Below are 14972 nucleotides of genomic sequence, written 5' to 3'. Positions count from 1 at the left end.
CTTTGGTTAAGACTCCTGAGTGCAGGGAACAAGTTCACCTTGGTTCTGTGTTCCTGCGGGTCTGGGCGGAAGGGTGCTACCTGCCCATCTCACACTTGAGTTCTTTGTTCGCGTGTGCGTGAACCAGAGCCAGTCGCGGCCTGTCTCGGGGCTCCTGGAACTGCTGGGCCACAGCGAGGTGCCAGCTTCGGTCCCGGGCCTCCAAAAGCAGGAGCCCGCGCGCGGCTTTGTAGTCCGCGCTCTGGGTCCAAGGTGCCGAACAAACCCAGGCAGCCGCTAGGGCCGGAAAGGCGGGGTGAGCTGCGTAGGCCGCGCCCAGCAAGGGGCGGCGGGTGGGGCGGGGCGAGCTGCCGGGCCCCACCTCTCGTAGCCCAGCGGGGCCGCGGCCCGACGCCTTCTGAGTGGCTGTGTCCGTCAAGATGGCGCTGCTGACGGGAGTTCGCCGCTCGGTTCACGCGTTGCTCCGCTCGGGTGCGAGGCCGCGGGAGGCTGGAGGCGGGCGGCGGGGCCGGGGGCCTGGCCGGGCTAACGGGCTTCGTGCTGCCCTTGGTTTGCAGGGGCCCGGCTGCAGGGCATAGCCCTGGGGCGCACTGAGCAGCTGGCCGGCGGCCGGGACAGCACGCGGCCCTTCGGGAGCCAGCGGGTTCTGGTGGAACCGGACCCGGCTGCAGGTAAGCCTGGCCCAGCCCAGCCCGGCCCGGGCACCGTCTTCCTGCGGAGACCTCGAGTTGCACCGGTTGCAAAGTCTCGTTGGCACGCATCGTGGAGCGCCCGCAGTGTCCCGGGCTCCGTGCCCATCCATGGCTCCCGACGGGAGTGCTCGTGACAGGCTCCGCTAGGCTTGGACCCACCCTCTGGGGTCGCAGGTCGCCCTCTTTTCGGACGGAGGGCTCCCACAGCCGCCTCTTCCCCAAACCTTGCTGAGCCCACAGAGCCTCATTGCGCACTGGACCTCTGGAGCTCGGCCTGTCTGCTCTGCCTGGGATTAGAACCCCCAGGGTTTCCACCTCCCTAAATGGCCCGACCTTGACTTCAAAATGCAGCGGTTTGAGGTGCTGCCCACTGAGCAGCCGCCAGCTCTAAGCAAAAAGCAAACGAAAAAATTCTATCAGAGCGCCTGGCAGGCAGGACTCCAGCTGGGATGTAGATTTGAGGGCCCCAAACCAGATGGCGTCTGAGAGTGGTGGTGTGTCAGTTACAACCCGAGACGGTTTAGTACTTGTGCCTTGTACTTTATGGCATGGGCATGTATTTTATGATACTCAGGTTCGTCCAAATTCCGTTCTGCCTAGTCACATTCACCTTAGGCCTCCTTACCTTTCCCCCAGTGACTGAGGAAAGGTCCCAGAGTTCGTGAGGCTGGGTCTTGGGAACGGGCACACGCTCTAGGCAGTTATTTATTTTGATGCCATTATCTCCAGGCAGACATTTATTCTGTTTCTATGAGTCATTATCTCTGGCCTAAGCCACCCTGGGGCTGTCTCCGCTCTGATTCTGCAGCCTGGAGTGTGCCCTTGGGCAGCAGTGAGATGGTGTCTAAGCCCACAAGGGCAGGCCCTGCCTCTCTGGCTGCTGGCATGCACGTGCATGGCTGTCTGAGCTGGGGCCACCTGACCCCAATATTTTTAGCCTGTCTTGGAACTGGCATAGCTCTGGGGTGCCCCACTGTGGCTGCCCTGGCACTGGGGAACAGGATTCAGGACCCTTGCCCAAGTTTAGCAACTTACTACACTATTTTTCTTGTTTGATTTTTGGTGTTTGGGCCACACCTGACAGGGGTTACTCCTGGCTCTGAGCTCAGAAATGGCTCCTGGCAAGCTCGGGGGACTATATGGGATGCCAGGAACCGAACCCAGGTCCATCCTGGGTTGGCCTCGTGCAAGGCAAATGCACTACCGATAAGCTCTTCCTCTGACCTCTACTTCCTACACCTGAAGACAGTGAAAAAAGCACAAGTGGAGCTGAGCTTATCCCTGAGTCACTTGTGCCCCTTTGCCAGGGAAGAAAGGGGCACTCCCCCCTTTCTCTGACATGCTGTGTTGGAGGCTGCTGTGTGGCCTGGCGGAAGTCAGGGGACTGCAGTCAGCAGGTGTATGCCGGGGTGCTAGAGTGCAGGCTGGTGGCTCCAAGGAGCAGAATGGCTCCTTCACCCTCGCCCTTGAGACTCTCCCTGGATATTTGGGGTCCACGCGTGGGTAGGGTTGCATCCCTGTGTGTGCGTGACATGCCCTCCCACTGTTGGTTTGAGCAGGGATTGCTGTGCTGAAGCTGAAGAGCCCCCCAGTGAATAGCCTCAGCATGGAGCTGCTCACAGAACTGGTTATCAGTGTGGAGAAGCTGGAGAATGACAAATCCTTCCGGGGCATTGTCCTTACGTCGGTGGGTGTTCCCAGCCAGTTCCCAGGACCTTGGACTTGCTGAGTCCAGCCTCTGGGTGGAGAAGCAGCTGGAGAGCTGAGTGCAAACTTAGCAGGAGGACCCCTGATTCAGTCCTTAGCACCACATGGTCCCCGAGACTCTGTCAGCTGTGGCCCCAAAATAAAAGAAACCTGCAGGCTGAGGGCAGTAGTGGTCAGAGCCAACCGGATGCCTTAGCGGCCCCATGCAGAGGTTGGGAGCTTGAATCCTGTAGGATCAGCCAGACTCAGCCCGTTCTGCTGCTGGTGCCATGCTGGACCCTGAAACAGCCCCGAGGGTATGGTCAGTGTCCAGGCTGGGCTGTGTTCAGCCAACCAGCGTGACTCAAAGGCCCATGCTCCTTCAGGACTGCCCCGGCGTCTTCTCAGCCGGCCTGGACCTGAGAGAGATGTGCGGGCGGAATCCCGCACACTACGCTGAGTACTGGAAGGCCATGCAAGAGCTCTGGCTGCGGCTTTACCGGTCCAACATGGTGTTTGTGTCCGCCATCAATGTGAGTGAGTGGCCTGAGGCCTGCTCTAACCTCTGAGCTGCTGTGGTGTGACTGCGACAGGGTGAGGAAGCCCTGGAGGGGGGTCTTTGAAAAGCTTGCGTCTGTCCCCACCGTGGCCACCCAACCCAACTAAGTTACTGGCACCCCCAGAGTCTATGTCTCCCCACCACCACTGCAGGGAGCCAGCCCGGCTGGAGGCTGCCTGATAGCTCTCACCTCTGACTACCGTGTCCTGGCCAACAACCCCAAATACGTTATTGGACTGAATGAGACCCTACTGGGCATCGTTGCCCCCTTCTGGTGAGGCTGGGGGCTTTGCCCATGCCCTGCTTGAGCCCAGCGCCACCTGCACAGATCCTCAGCAGTTGGGTGTCTGTGGCCGGCAGGTTCAAGGATACCATGGTGAACACCATCGGGCACCGGGCAGCTGAGAGAGCCCTGCAGCTAGGCATGCTCTTCCCACCGGCGGAGGCCCTGCAGGTGGGCATCGTGGATCAGGTGGTGCCTGAGGACCAAGTACACAGCACAGCACTCAAAGTCATGGCCCAGTGGCTGGCCATCCCAGGTGAGGGGATGCTTTCTACCTACCGGCCCTGCCTCACACTGCCCACTCATGACAGCTTCCTCCCCTCAACCAGCTATGAGTCCCCCTAACGTCTGGCTGGCAAATGTGCTTGTCCTGGGGCCCACGGCACTGTTTGATTCTCTCACTGTGCCCTGAATTGTCACTCCCATTGTCATAAAATGCTTTCTTTCTTGGGGCCAGAGCGATAGCACAGTGGTAAGGCATTTGCCTTGCACTCGGCCAACACAGGTTCCCGGTTCGAATCCCAGCATCCCATATGGTCCCCCAAGCCTGCCAGGAGCAACTTCTAAGCACAGAGCCACGAGTAACTCCTGAGCGCCGCCGCCAGGTGTGACCCAAAAGCAAAACAAAGCAAAAAGTTTTCTTTCTTGTGATGGGTTTTCACCCATTGAAAGTATGAAATCTGGAGGTTAAAACCTTTCATGCAGCTGACCCAGCTAAGACCCTTATTACTCCATAAGGTCCTAAATCCTGCAGGTGATCTCTGAGCACTGTGGGCATAACCCAAAAGCTGGAGAGATAGTAGAGCGGATAAGGATTTGCCTTGCATATGGCCAGCCCATGTTTGATCCCCAGCACCCCTCTATGTTCTGCTGAGTCCCACCAGTGATCCCTTAGTGCAGAGCCAGGAATAACCCTGAGCACCTTGAGGTGTGACACAAAAACAAAAATGAATGTAGAAATTATCTCAAGCTCTTCAGCCCTGGGGACAGGTATCTGACCCCAACCAGTGCCTACTCACAGCCACAATTAAACGAACCTCCTGAGGCTGGAGCAAGAGCACAGTGGGTAGGATGCTCCGGCATCCCATAAGGTGCCCTGAGTCTACTGGGAGTGATTCCTGAGCACTCCCAGGTGGAGCCCCAAAACCAAATAAATAGAACCTCTGGCGCCTGGGACAGGATCCATTCCTGAGTACAGGGAGATGAGTCTTGGGTGCTACCTCACATCTGCTTCTGTTGGGTTTTCACTGGGTGCCCAAATCGGCCTTCGGGAACCCCCTGCCCTATGCTGGGTTTCAGTAAGAGTGGAAGTGGGAAGGGGCTTTCTGCTCATATTTTCCTCCAAGTGCCATGTTCCCCCTCACCGCCCCCACAAAAGGGTCAGGGCAAAGCCGCAGGCAGCATTTCTCAAGAGCCTCCTTTTCCTCAGATCACGCTCGGCAGCTGACCAAGAACATGATGCGCGGGCCCACGGTCGACCGACTGGTGAAGCAGCGCGAGGCCGACGTGCAGAACTTTGTGAGTTTCGTGTCCAGGGACTCCATCCAGAAGTCTCTGCACAAGTACCTGGAGAAGCTCAAGCAGAAGCAAGGCTGAGGCGGCTCTGGACCACCCACAGGAGCTCCCAGGGGCCCTCCCAGAGCGGGATCATGAATAAAGTCCTTGGGACTTCTCCTTCCTGTTACAGGGTCGTCTGATTGTGGGGCATGTACAACCTGCTCAAACCCCTGCACGATACCTCTTGTCCCTGAGCTAGGGGAACAGCAGGAAGACCCAGAGAGGTGCCCCATGACGACAGTACCTACGAGAATAAGGGGGTGACGTAGAACATCAACACTATTGTGATGGGGTCACCATTTGGAGCCCGCATGGTTGACAGGGCAGTGTCCAGGACTGGAGAAAGGCTGGCGAGGGCTTCTTGGGGCCCTCCCTGAGCAAGGATGGGGAAGTCCTGGCACCACTTGGTCCTAGTGAGGCCTGCTCGTGTTTATTGGGCTGAGCCACCCCATGTTCCTCACAGCCTTGGATGTGAGCGTCAGAGTCCAGCGTGCACATGGTGGGGATAAGGCCCCGGTGACCCCAATGTGTCCAGGGCCATGAGTCCAGCCCAGCTGTCCCGCCCTGCAGCCTGAAAGTGGGTGGCCCATCATCCTGTCTTGCTCGTGGGGCCTTCCTCACGGCAGTCTGCAGGTGCTGCCCACATCAGTGAGATTTGAGGGTCACCTCCACAGGATAGTGATCACTGACAGCAAGAGCCTGGAGGGCAACAGGATAGGCTCAGGGGCTGCCCGCCTGCACTCAGTGGGGGTACCCAGGGCCCCGCTGCTGGGCAAGCCCCAGTCACCTCTGGTGCCTGCCTAGACCTAGTGCAGGGCTCTGCAAAGGGACTCGGAGGTAGCTAAGCGGGTTGTAGGGCACCCCTGCATTCACTTACCCCAGCTTGATCCAGGCCATATGCCTCCTGGAAGTTGTGTACCAAGGCCGAATGTGGCACCAGGCTCTTCCGCAGGTGGGCCCCGCACACCACAATGCGGTCATAGGCGCAGTCCGATTTGCCCACTGTGGTATCCGCGCTGTCCGGGATGAGCCACTTGAAGATCTCGCTACTGCGCAGGCGAATGCCTGCCCAGTCATGTGCGCGAACGTAGCTGCAGTCAGCATTGAAGTCACCCAAGAAGAGCATGTCCTGTGAGGATTGGAGGTCGGGGTCATGCTGGAGGCCCGCCTGCTAGGCCTGGGACCTAGGGCACGGCCGTGTAATCACGCGCGGGGGGGGGGGGGGGTGTCTTACGTCGGTGCCCCACTTGTCAATCACATCCAGGTACACATCATACAGAGCGTCAATCTCCACTACTGCTTGGTGCGGCGCTGCATGCAGCGGGACCAGAATCAGCTCTTTGGCCACTGCGAGAAGGGCAGGGTGTCAAGAAGGGGGGGGTGGTACCAGGAGCGTGGGGGTCCAGGGGGCAGGCTGACCTGTGCCAGGGACCGAGAACTTGACCACGAAAGGTTCCCGGCTGAAGACATCCTCGGGATCCGAATATTGGTAGGAGTCCAGGACAGAAACCGCGTCCTTCCTGCATGTGGGAGGGTGGGGGTGTAAGTACACAAGCTGCTGCTGCTGCTCTCTGCACCCCTTCCTTCCCAAGTCACCCCTCACCTGTACACAAACAGATACATTTCCTTGTACTGCTCACGGCCCAGGGGCTCACTGCTCAGAAAGCCGTACTCGTGTTTGGACTTGCTGCAGAGATACGGGTTACAAGGGGTCAGGGCACTGCTTGGGTCTGGACTCCCACTGGGGTCCCGGTGCCTAGCCCTGCCCACCCACCTGTTGATCTGCTCCATGAGCTGAACCACAGCGCTCAGGTCCGGATCCCGCACTTCCTGCACCAGCGTTATGTCATAGCCGGCTAGGATCTGCAGAGAGGACAGGTGTAGTGTGAGGCAGGCTGCCGCCACCCTCCCCTACACCCCCATTTGGCCCCGACCCAGCCAGGCCTCGCTTACTTGTGCAATGATGTCGCCACAGTCTGGGTCAGACACTTTGCTGTCGCCGAAACTCTGGATGTTGAAGGCTCCAACGCGCAGTGCAGCCGCCCTGGCTGCCCCCAGCACCCAGAGCGCTGCCAGTAGTACCTGGGGCCCACCCATGGCAAGGAGCCTGGGCTGGAGGGGCAGACCCAGTGAGCTCCGCCCTCACCCTCCGGAGCTCAGGCTATGTCTAAGGTACATCCCCCCCATCGCCCTCCATGTCTCCACTGGCTGTTCTCAGGCCTACTGGGGAGACCATCTCCCAGAGAGACAAGGTTCCAGCCGCCCCCACCCAGACACCAGCCTGCCTCTCACCTGGCTGAGATCCAGGTGTAGACCTTGTTCCCAACTCCGCCGGGGCCCCACTGGCAGCATCTCGGGCACTGCCAGGCAGTATTTGAGGCCCTGCTCAGGGAGGGGCCAGCTGTACAGGTCCCGCCCCTCAACCAAAATAGACTGGGCATTCCTGGTCTCCCATTCCCAGGAGACTGGGCGGGGGTGCCAGGCAGCAGGGGTCCCCTCGGGCCAGCATATTCCCTGGCTGCTTTGAGAAGAGCACTCAGACATCCCTGCACAGCCCCCAAGGAATGAGGCAAGAAGGGGAGAGGATCACCCCTGCCCCTGGTCCAGGCCTCGTTCCTGTCCCACCCCTCTAACTAGGTCACTGGGATCTTTCTCCTGGAACCGGGCCCATGGGAATGAAGCAGCCAATCCTGAAAGACAAGCTCTAACCAGGCCTGCCCATCTCCAGATGTTCTCCCTCACGCATCTCCCCAGGACCCCAAACATGGTGCCAGCCCACAGCGCCCCTTCACCTCCTGTGCAAACTGTGAAGCGGCTTCTGTAGGCAGCAGGAGGCTGCCCGTCCGCATGCCAGGCCTCCCACACACCGCCACAGTGCCGCCAGCCCTGGTAGAAGCCCTAGGCAGGCTGGCCAGGCAGGAGTCCAGGGGTGCTACCTTGTGTGCCTAGAACCGGCCTGGGCAGTGGTGCCAGCCCGAGGCTGCCCTGCCTGACATGACGCGCGGCGGGTTTTCAGGTTTTATTGTAAAACAACCAAACCCGGTTTCTGTTGTTGCCATGCCGGAGAAGCCCGGGCACCGCTTACCCTCCCTGTGTATATACACTCGCCCAAAGTCTGGGCCTGATTCTTGGGGTCCTGCCCCCGACCGACCCCGCAGCTATCCTGCTAGACGATGACCGTCTGCACCTCGAGCTGTCCCTCGGGGGAGGCGATGACCAGCTCGCCCGCGTGTTCCAAGATCTCTATATCCTCCGAGGAAACCATGGTCACAGTGGCCGGCTCAGCCGTGCTGGAGCCTGCCCGGGCCGTGAGCACCGTGCCCTCGCTGATGGCTGAGGCTAGGGTCATGGCCACCTGTTCCGTCAGGCTCTCAGGGGTGGCGATGGTGATGGTGTCTGCTGTGCGGGCCTCCGGGCCCAGCTCCGCCTCCTGGTCCACAGTGACGTTCTGCACGATAATCTGGTGGCCCGCGCCTGCCTGGTGAACAAGCTGCCGCACCACCTTCATGATGTGGCTGTCCACTTCAGGTGCCGCGCCCTCCAGCAGCTCAGCCGCCTCACTTGTCTCCGCGTCGTCCGAGGTGGCCTGTGGAAGTAGGGGTTAGTCCAGGGAAGGCCCCCCGGCTCTGCTGCTCCCCCCCACCCTGCAGCACCCCTGCACACATGCCCACCTCGATGATATACTCCTGCGTATCGGCTACCACGGACGAGAACTCCACCAGCACCGTGTGTGGGTCCTCGGACAGCACAGCCGTAGCCGAGGGACTCTCGTCAGCTACCACCAGCTCCTCCACCTCTAGCAGACAGCCCCCTGTAGCGGGCACTTGTCAGGCCACCGCAGCACCCCACTGCGAACCGCCCTGCCCACCCACCCATGTCCTGTCCTGCAGACCTTTGGTTCGCAGGTGCCGGTTGAGAGTGCCATGCTCAGCGAAGCCCCGGCCACACTTGTAGCACTTGAAGGGTTTCTCGCCCGTGTGATGGCGCACATGGCGCACGAGTGAGCCCTTCTCCCGGAAGCCGCGGCTGCAGAACGGACACACGTGTGGCTTTTCCTCCAGGTGCGTCCGGAAGTGCACCTGCTGCGCGTTCTGTGGAGACGAGGCTCAAGGTTGCACCCGGCCTGGGGGGACAGGGGTCGGGAGAGGGGGGGCAGGCGGGAGCAAGAACGGGAGCCCACCTTGGTCTTGTAGCGCTTGCCGCACTCGGGACACGGGTAGGGCCGCTCGTCCGAGTGCACCCGCCGATGGCCACGGACGTGTGCGATGGTCTTGTAGAGCTTCCCGCAGTCCCCGCAGCGGAAGCGGCGCTCATGCACGTGTGCCTCCTGGTGCTTCTTGAGCAGGTAGGCCTTGGGGAAGGCCTTGCCACACTGCACACACGGGAACAGCCTGGCTCCTGTACACGCACATCATCCAGCTTGGTCATGGGGGAACCCATTAGGAGAACCCACATATACACCCCACATGGACCTCTCTACACCCACCGGCATGGACCCCTCTCCCATTACCTGCGTGGCCCTTTCTGCACCCATTGCATAGGCCCTTCCACACCCACCTGCACAGATCCCTCTTCTACCACCCGTGAGTGGACTCCTCACCCGCCCACCTACAAAGACTCCTCGGCACCCACCTGCATGGCCCTTTTTGTGAGCCTCCAGCGTGGCTGCCGATGGAAACGTCTCGCTGCACTGCGGGCACGGGTGGGTCCTGGGCACCTCCGAGACCTCGCTGGCCACCTGCTGGGACCAGCACATGTATCCAGCTACCACCAGAGGCTGGGCCAGGGCCACACCCAGGCAGACAGCAAGGAGCAGAAGGGCCAGCCACCCGAAGGCGTCCACCTACCACGTCCACTTGTTCCACACCCAGCAGCGGCAATTCGGGGGCACCCGGGGGATGGGAGACGGCAGGCGTGAGGGCGTCAGCTGCGCCCCGCTCCAGGACGATGCCAGAGTTCTGCATGGCCTGTCGCAGCAGGTTCTCATGGCCACTTTCCCCAGCACAGCCGAGCTCCTCTGGGCCTGAAGACTGCAAGGGGAACAGCTGCCTGGACTGCCCAGTATGCTCATTCAGGAGCCTCCCCAGCTCCACAAACCCCACTGTCCCCACCTCCGGGCCAAGGCCCTTTATGCCCAGTGGCAGCTCCTGCATCTGGACGTGGACTTCGTGGATGACAGTGCCCTTGGCGTCCGTTACCAGGTGGATCACAGGCGAAGTGTCCACAGGCTCTCCAGTCACTGACGATGAGGGGACGGGACCCACTGGGGAGGCACTGGGCCCTGGAAGACAGATTAACCATTCAGAACCCCATTGGGCCAGCAGAGAGGAGACTCAGACAGGACAGGCCCCAGTGCATACCTGTGGGCACCTCCTCAGTGCCACTGGCCCCATCCTTGGGCAGCCCGAAGCGGATCTTCTCTGTGCAGGGAGTGAGGGACTTGAGGTGCCTCGTCAGCGCCCCCGACTCCCGGAAGCTCTTCCCACATTTAGCACACTTGTAGGGACGCTCATCTGCAGGGAGATGGTGTCAACATGGGCTGAGCAGAGCCAAGAGGGGGGCTGGGCAGGGCAGGGGCTCACCCGTGTGGCGCCGGTGGTGGCGGATGAGCGAGCCCTTGGTGCGGAAGCAGGCCCCACACAGCTTGCACTCATGGTCCTTGCGGCTGCTATGAGTGGTCATGTGTGCCTTTAGGATGCTACCCTGTGGGGAGGGGTGGGAGGTGAGCTCAGGCACCTCCTCAAAAGAGGGGGAGCCCCCAGCCAGGTCTGCCAGGCCTTGCCTCACCGTCTTGAAGGTCTTGTGGCAGAGTGCACACACATAGCGGCCATCCTCATTCACCAGCAGCCGCACAGGCGCTGGCTCACAGCTTGGGGCCAGTTCAGGCCCCTGGTGGTTGGGGCTAACCACAGTCTCTGGCAGCTCTCTATCCCCCGGCTCCACCTCGGGCCCCACAATGACCTCTCGGATGTGCCCACTACCTGCAGAGACAGATGCACCTGAAGGCCCTGCTGTCTCCCACCCCTGCCCCACACAGGCACTGCTCCACACCACAGCTCTGGAGAATGCAGTCTTGCTGGACAGACCCTGGGGATGTTTGGGGACTGGGAGATAGTACAGCAGAGAGGTGCTGGCCTTGCACGCAGCTGGCCCAGGTTAGAACCTTGGTACCCCACAAGGTCCCTGAGCAGGGTCAGGATGAGTCCCACAGTATCGATGGTTGTGGCTCTAAAACAAAACTAAAAAAAGGTGACAGGGGCTCCTGGGGGGCCCTGTGATCCACCTGGTGATGGATGCCAAGGGCATGATCATCCATGAAGACCACACCCAGATGCAGGAGCAGCAGGAGGGATACACTAGAGACAGCTGAACTCCCAGAAGCAGGGGCCAGGCCCTCTCCCAAGTTGTGGGCTGTTTTACAACAGTGGAGGATCATGACAACAATGTGACAATGCACCAAGCTAAGCTGCAGACACATGTTACTCTTTCTGCTCATGACAATGACAGATGAGAAATTCATCCAGAACCTGTCTCTGGGCGGGAACAACAGCACAGTGGGGAGGGCACTCTTCTGGCACACAGATGACCTGAGTTCCATCCCTGACATCCCATAGGGTTCCCAGTAGGAGTGATCCCTTAGCAGTGTCGGGTGTGACCCAAAAAGAAAAACAAACCAAACCAGAAGTCGCCTGTTTAGGGCTGCGCTGTGCTAATTAGGGCTGTCAGCGTGGAACAGAGACGCACCAAGGCAGCTCCTACCCCCAGCCCCTGCCCACTGGCCTCTGAAGGGCAATGCTGGGTCAGCACTGGGGGAAGACACATAGGGTTTAGCAGAGCCATCATCCACCCACAGTGCCACCTGCAAAAAGTGGCTCAGACTGGCAGCTGGGGTGAGGGGAAGGGCCTGCTGGCTGCTGGCCAGAGGTGCCACCTGAACCCAGGACACTAGCTTTCCTGTCTGATACCACCCACACTCCATGTCCTCAGGAATTCTGGAGCACATACAGGTGTCCCTCCACCTCTCTACCTGATGTCAAGGGTGTCCCAGGTCAAGTTCTACCTGTTCCCCAAAAGTCGCTTCCTGTCCACCCCCTTGTGTACCTGCAAGGGTCAGCCCCGATATCCTTGGTGACCACCACCCACTTTGTACTGCCCATGCTGCCTAGTGCCTTCTACATGCCCCACAGCTGATCCAATGAATCAGTGAGACCGACGCGGCCCTGCCTACACCCCACGGGCGAGGCCTGGATTTAAAGGGTTGTGACAGAGGCTTCTTGGGAACTGCCTGCTTGTAAAAGCTTGTAAAAGAGAAGCAGAGCAAGCGCAAGGGCAGGTGGGAGGTATCAGGAGTCTCAGCTGGCAGAACTGTGGGAAACTGGCGGCCCAGAGAGGGCGTGCCCCCGACCCAGCCCATGCCCCATGTCTCCCGCCATGCCTCCTGCAGGGATAGGGCTGGCACCTGCTTACCCACGATGTCGGGCGCCTCCACCACGATGTGGGCCATAGTGAGGGGCTCCTCAGGCACTGTTGCCGCTGGCACCTAAAAGAGGAAAGAGACTCATCTTCAGGGCTCCAGGGCTGTTGATGAAGGTATGGCATCTCTTATGTCCCCCAGTAGAATGACCATCTGTCCCAGACCAGGGGACCCCCCAGAGTCACTGAGTGAGCCAAGATGCTCAGCTGATGGCGGGTAAGGAGAGGTGTAGGGCCTTTGTGGGTGTCCCCACCTTACATAGATAATGGTTTTTCCAAAGGAGGTGTGGGGCACTGTCTGCTGAGGGTAGGGCCAAGCCAAAAGAACCAGAGCCACCAGGACCCCAAGTTTCCAAGATCTGAGGACACTGGGTCACCCCAACTAAACAAGACACCCTGTGCCACCCACTGTGGGGTTCTCCAGGGCAGTGTCAGGCTCCTTCACCCAGGCCACAGGGAAGCAGCCGATTGGGTGACCCCCACTTGGCTCCCATGGCCTCCCTGAGAGGGTGGAGGTGCTGGCTCCTCCCCAGAGGGGCTCTTCTATGCACCCGGGTGTCACCTGCTGGCCATCGGGCAGGATGCCCCCTGTGCTCTCCTGTGGGACCCGCTGGCAACTCTTCTGCAGCTTATGCTGCACAAACTCCTCCAGGGCAGTGAACTCAGCCTGGCAGCGGCCGCAGCGATGCACATCGTCCTCATCTGCAACAGCCGGAGATCAGTAGCCCCTCTTAGGGCCAGGGCAAATACTCCTAGGTGCCATGTGACCAGTGAAGAACAGGGACAGCCCCATCCTCAGAGGTGGGGTAAGGGATGCCCAGAGAGACTAATGGGTTGGTGTGATAGTGCAACACAAAGCCAGTGGTTAAGGTGAGGGAGCAGAGGCATTCGCCTCACCCTGCACGTCTGGGGCAGGAGAGGATGAAGCCCAGGACCTAGGGGCCTGCCTCGAACACACCCTATCTGAGTCTATCTCCCTGTCTAAAGATGGGGGTATAGGGGGGAGGACATTTGCCTCACTGACAACCAACCCAACATCCCAGACAAACTAATACCTGGGCACCTCCGGGTATAACCTAAAACCAAATAATAGGTACGTAAAGGTGGTGGCACAGAAGGAGACACAGAATGGCAGTGGTGGAATCTAGCTAGGCTTTCTTCACAGCCCAGACACTGGTACAGGCCTTCCCCTCGGCAGAGGCAGCACCAATGCCCAATGCCCAGCACCACCCCAGCCCAGACTGCAAACCTGGCCAACCTGGCAAAATGGAAACAAGAAACTCAAGACTCAAGGCCACTTAGTGGTGAATTTCCAGCTGAGGGCCTGAGGGGTATTGTGGGTACTGAGTTCCAGCCAGGGCTGCAGGCCCCCCACCCCACCACAGTCCACCCATTCCTCCCCACCCATGAGTCCCCAACACCTGGGTATGACTTCCTGCCCAGCTCCTGTCAACTAGAACACAGAGGGAGGCGCCCTGTCAAAGCGATGCCTCAGAATGGCTCAGGCCTCGATCACCCCTCCCTAGCAGACTGCGAGAGGCACATGCAATTTTAGTATATGTGCTGCCGAAGCGAGCACGAGAGGCACATGCAAGACACCAACACAATCCTGTGCATCTCGCCGGCAAACAGACCCCCCAACTGAGCTACATCACGAAAGCCGAAGTGTCAAAGGCCAGCACCCCAGCAAAGTCGGTCAGCCTGGCTCTGGCACACACGGCTCAAGAGGAAGCGGTGGGTGCAAAGAACCCACCCCCAGAACATGCACTACCGGACTTGGTGGCGCTGGGGTGGCCCCCCCATCGCACCTGCACCCCACAACACAGGAATGACGGGTTTGTGTGTGGAGGTTTCGAGGGGGGACCAGGGACCCTAATTTCTGACCCCCTGCCCCCAACAGCCAGGCTGAGCTCCCCACTAGCAAACCAGCTGAACCCCGGGACCCATCCCAGCAAAACTTTGCCCACAGGCAGGTGCCACCTACGCTGGGCTCCGTGCATGAGCCCCGCCAATCGCCCGCACCCCAAACCTGGACCCCGGACCCCGCCCCGCAGACCCCGCCCAGCACCAGCCCCACCCCGCACACACACCCCGCCCGGCCCCGTCACTCCCAGGGCGACCTGTCAGGGAGGTCCCGGCGCCCGCCCGCACTGACATGTCAGCCCGGCCCCGCACCGTGCACGGGGCCGCGGGGAGGGATCAGACCGCGGCGGGCCCGGGATCGGCCGGCCGGGCCTCTCGTCCGAGCCTACGGCCCAGGCGTCCGTTACCTTCGGCGCCGAAAGGGGCCGGGAGGCCGAGAAAGCCGCCGGGGCCCAGGCCCGCCGCCACGCCGCCCTCGCCCGCCTGCTGCCCGGCCGCGGCCCGGGCTGCTGCCGTATGCGCCGCCGTCCCCCGCGCTGCCATCGCGCCCTCCATGTCGCAACGCGCCGCAGGAAGATGGCGGATTTACGGCCGTGTCGTCATAACAACGAGCCGCCCCGCTCGACGGGCAGGAGGGTGGGCGTGGTCAAGTAATTGACGGGCAGCAAAGGGCGGGGGCAGATTGGCTACGTACTTGATGGGCGGGGCCTAGAGGCGGGAGGAGCGTGGCTAAGTACTTGAAGGGCAGGGGAGAGCCGGGCCCACGGCCGGGAGGCGTGGCTAAGCACTATACTGGCAGTGAGGGCGGGGCCCGAGAGGCGGGAGGCGTGGCTGAATACTTGAAGATCAGAGGAGGGCG

General features: G+C 60.6%; 3 protein-coding genes across 4 annotated transcripts; 1 reads left to right on the top strand and 2 right to left on the bottom strand.

Moving 5' to 3' along the window:
* Positions 1 to 388: 388 nt before the first annotated feature.
* ECI1 (enoyl-CoA delta isomerase 1) lies at positions 389 to 4894 on the top strand. Its single transcript, XM_049768563.1, has 7 exons — positions 389 to 471; positions 558 to 671; positions 2252 to 2379; positions 2765 to 2911; positions 3090 to 3211; positions 3298 to 3476; positions 4650 to 4894. The coding sequence occupies exons 1-7, from the start codon at positions 420 to 422 to the stop codon at positions 4814 to 4816; spliced, it is 909 nt and encodes a 302-aa protein (XP_049624520.1). The 5' UTR covers positions 389 to 419; the 3' UTR covers positions 4817 to 4894.
* A 287-nt stretch (positions 4895 to 5181) lies between these two features.
* On the bottom strand, positions 5182 to 7672 carry DNASE1L2 (deoxyribonuclease 1 like 2). The gene is made up of 7 exons (XM_049768564.1): positions 6731 to 7672; positions 6552 to 6640; positions 6381 to 6464; positions 6197 to 6297; positions 6012 to 6124; positions 5655 to 5906; positions 5182 to 5476 (listed from the first exon to the last, which is right to left on the bottom strand). Exons 1-7 carry the CDS (start codon positions 6872 to 6874, stop codon positions 5423 to 5425), a joined length of 837 nt encoding a protein of 278 aa, XP_049624521.1. The 5' UTR covers positions 6875 to 7672; the 3' UTR covers positions 5182 to 5422.
* Positions 7673 to 7783: 111 nt separating this feature from the next.
* E4F1 (E4F transcription factor 1) lies at positions 7784 to 14668 on the bottom strand. 2 transcript variants are annotated; one of them, XM_049768560.1, is made up of 13 exons: positions 14521 to 14668; positions 12813 to 12952; positions 12245 to 12317; positions 10565 to 10758; positions 10360 to 10480; positions 10138 to 10290; positions 9889 to 10058; positions 9625 to 9807; positions 9410 to 9518; positions 8958 to 9175; positions 8670 to 8868; positions 8449 to 8588; positions 7784 to 8363 (listed from the first exon to the last, which is right to left on the bottom strand). In XM_049768560.1, the coding sequence occupies exons 1-13, from the start codon at positions 14666 to 14668 to the stop codon at positions 7944 to 7946; spliced, it is 2268 nt and encodes a 755-aa protein (XP_049624517.1). In that variant the 3' UTR covers positions 7784 to 7943. The 2 variants fall into 2 exon arrangements, with proteins under 2 accessions (XP_049624517.1, XP_049624518.1); XM_049768561.1 differs by having other exon boundaries at positions 9410 to 9515.
* Positions 14669 to 14972: the final 304 nt, after the last annotated feature.

Source organism: Suncus etruscus, chromosome 2 (genome assembly GCF_024139225.1).
Source record: "Suncus etruscus isolate mSunEtr1 chromosome 2, mSunEtr1.pri.cur, whole genome shotgun sequence".
Taxonomy (NCBI): Eukaryota; Metazoa; Chordata; class Mammalia; order Eulipotyphla; family Soricidae; genus Suncus; species Suncus etruscus.
This window is presented reverse-complemented; position numbering and strand designations above follow the sequence as displayed.

Excerpts from the sequence above, each read along its gene's own strand:
- ECI1 (XM_049768563.1), top strand. The coding sequence starts at position 420 with ATGGCGCTGCTGACGGGAGTTCGCCGCTCGGTTCACGCGTTGCTCCGC. Across the intron at positions 472-557 it reads TCACGCGTTGCTCCGCTCGG|GGGCCCGGCTGCAGGGCATA; the intron begins GTGCGAGGCCGC and ends CTTGGTTTGCAG. Across the intron at positions 672-2,251 it reads GGAACCGGACCCGGCTGCAG|GGATTGCTGTGCTGAAGCTG; the intron begins GTAAGCCTGGCC and ends TGGTTTGAGCAG.
- DNASE1L2 (XM_049768564.1), bottom strand. The coding sequence starts at position 6,874 with ATGGGTGGGCCCCAGGTACTACTGGCAGCGCTCTGGGTGCTGGGGGCA. Across the intron at positions 6,641-6,730 it reads GTGGCGACATCATTGCACAA|ATCCTAGCCGGCTATGACAT; the intron begins GTAAGCGAGGCC and ends TCCTCTCTGCAG. Across the intron at positions 6,298-6,380 it reads ATGTATCTGTTTGTGTACAG|GAAGGACGCGGTTTCTGTCC; the intron begins GTGAGGGGTGAC and ends TCCCACATGCAG.
- E4F1 (XM_049768560.1), bottom strand. The coding sequence starts at position 14,668 with ATGGAGGGCGCGATGGCAGCGCGGGGGACGGCGGCGCATACGGCAGCA. Across the intron at positions 8,869-8,957 it reads GCAAGCGCTACAAGACCAAG|AACGCGCAGCAGGTGCACTT; the intron begins GTGGGCTCCCGT and ends TCGTCTCCACAG. Across the intron at positions 8,364-8,448 it reads CGCAGGAGTATATCATCGAG|GCCACCTCGGACGACGCGGA; the intron begins GTGGGCATGTGT and ends CTACTTCCACAG.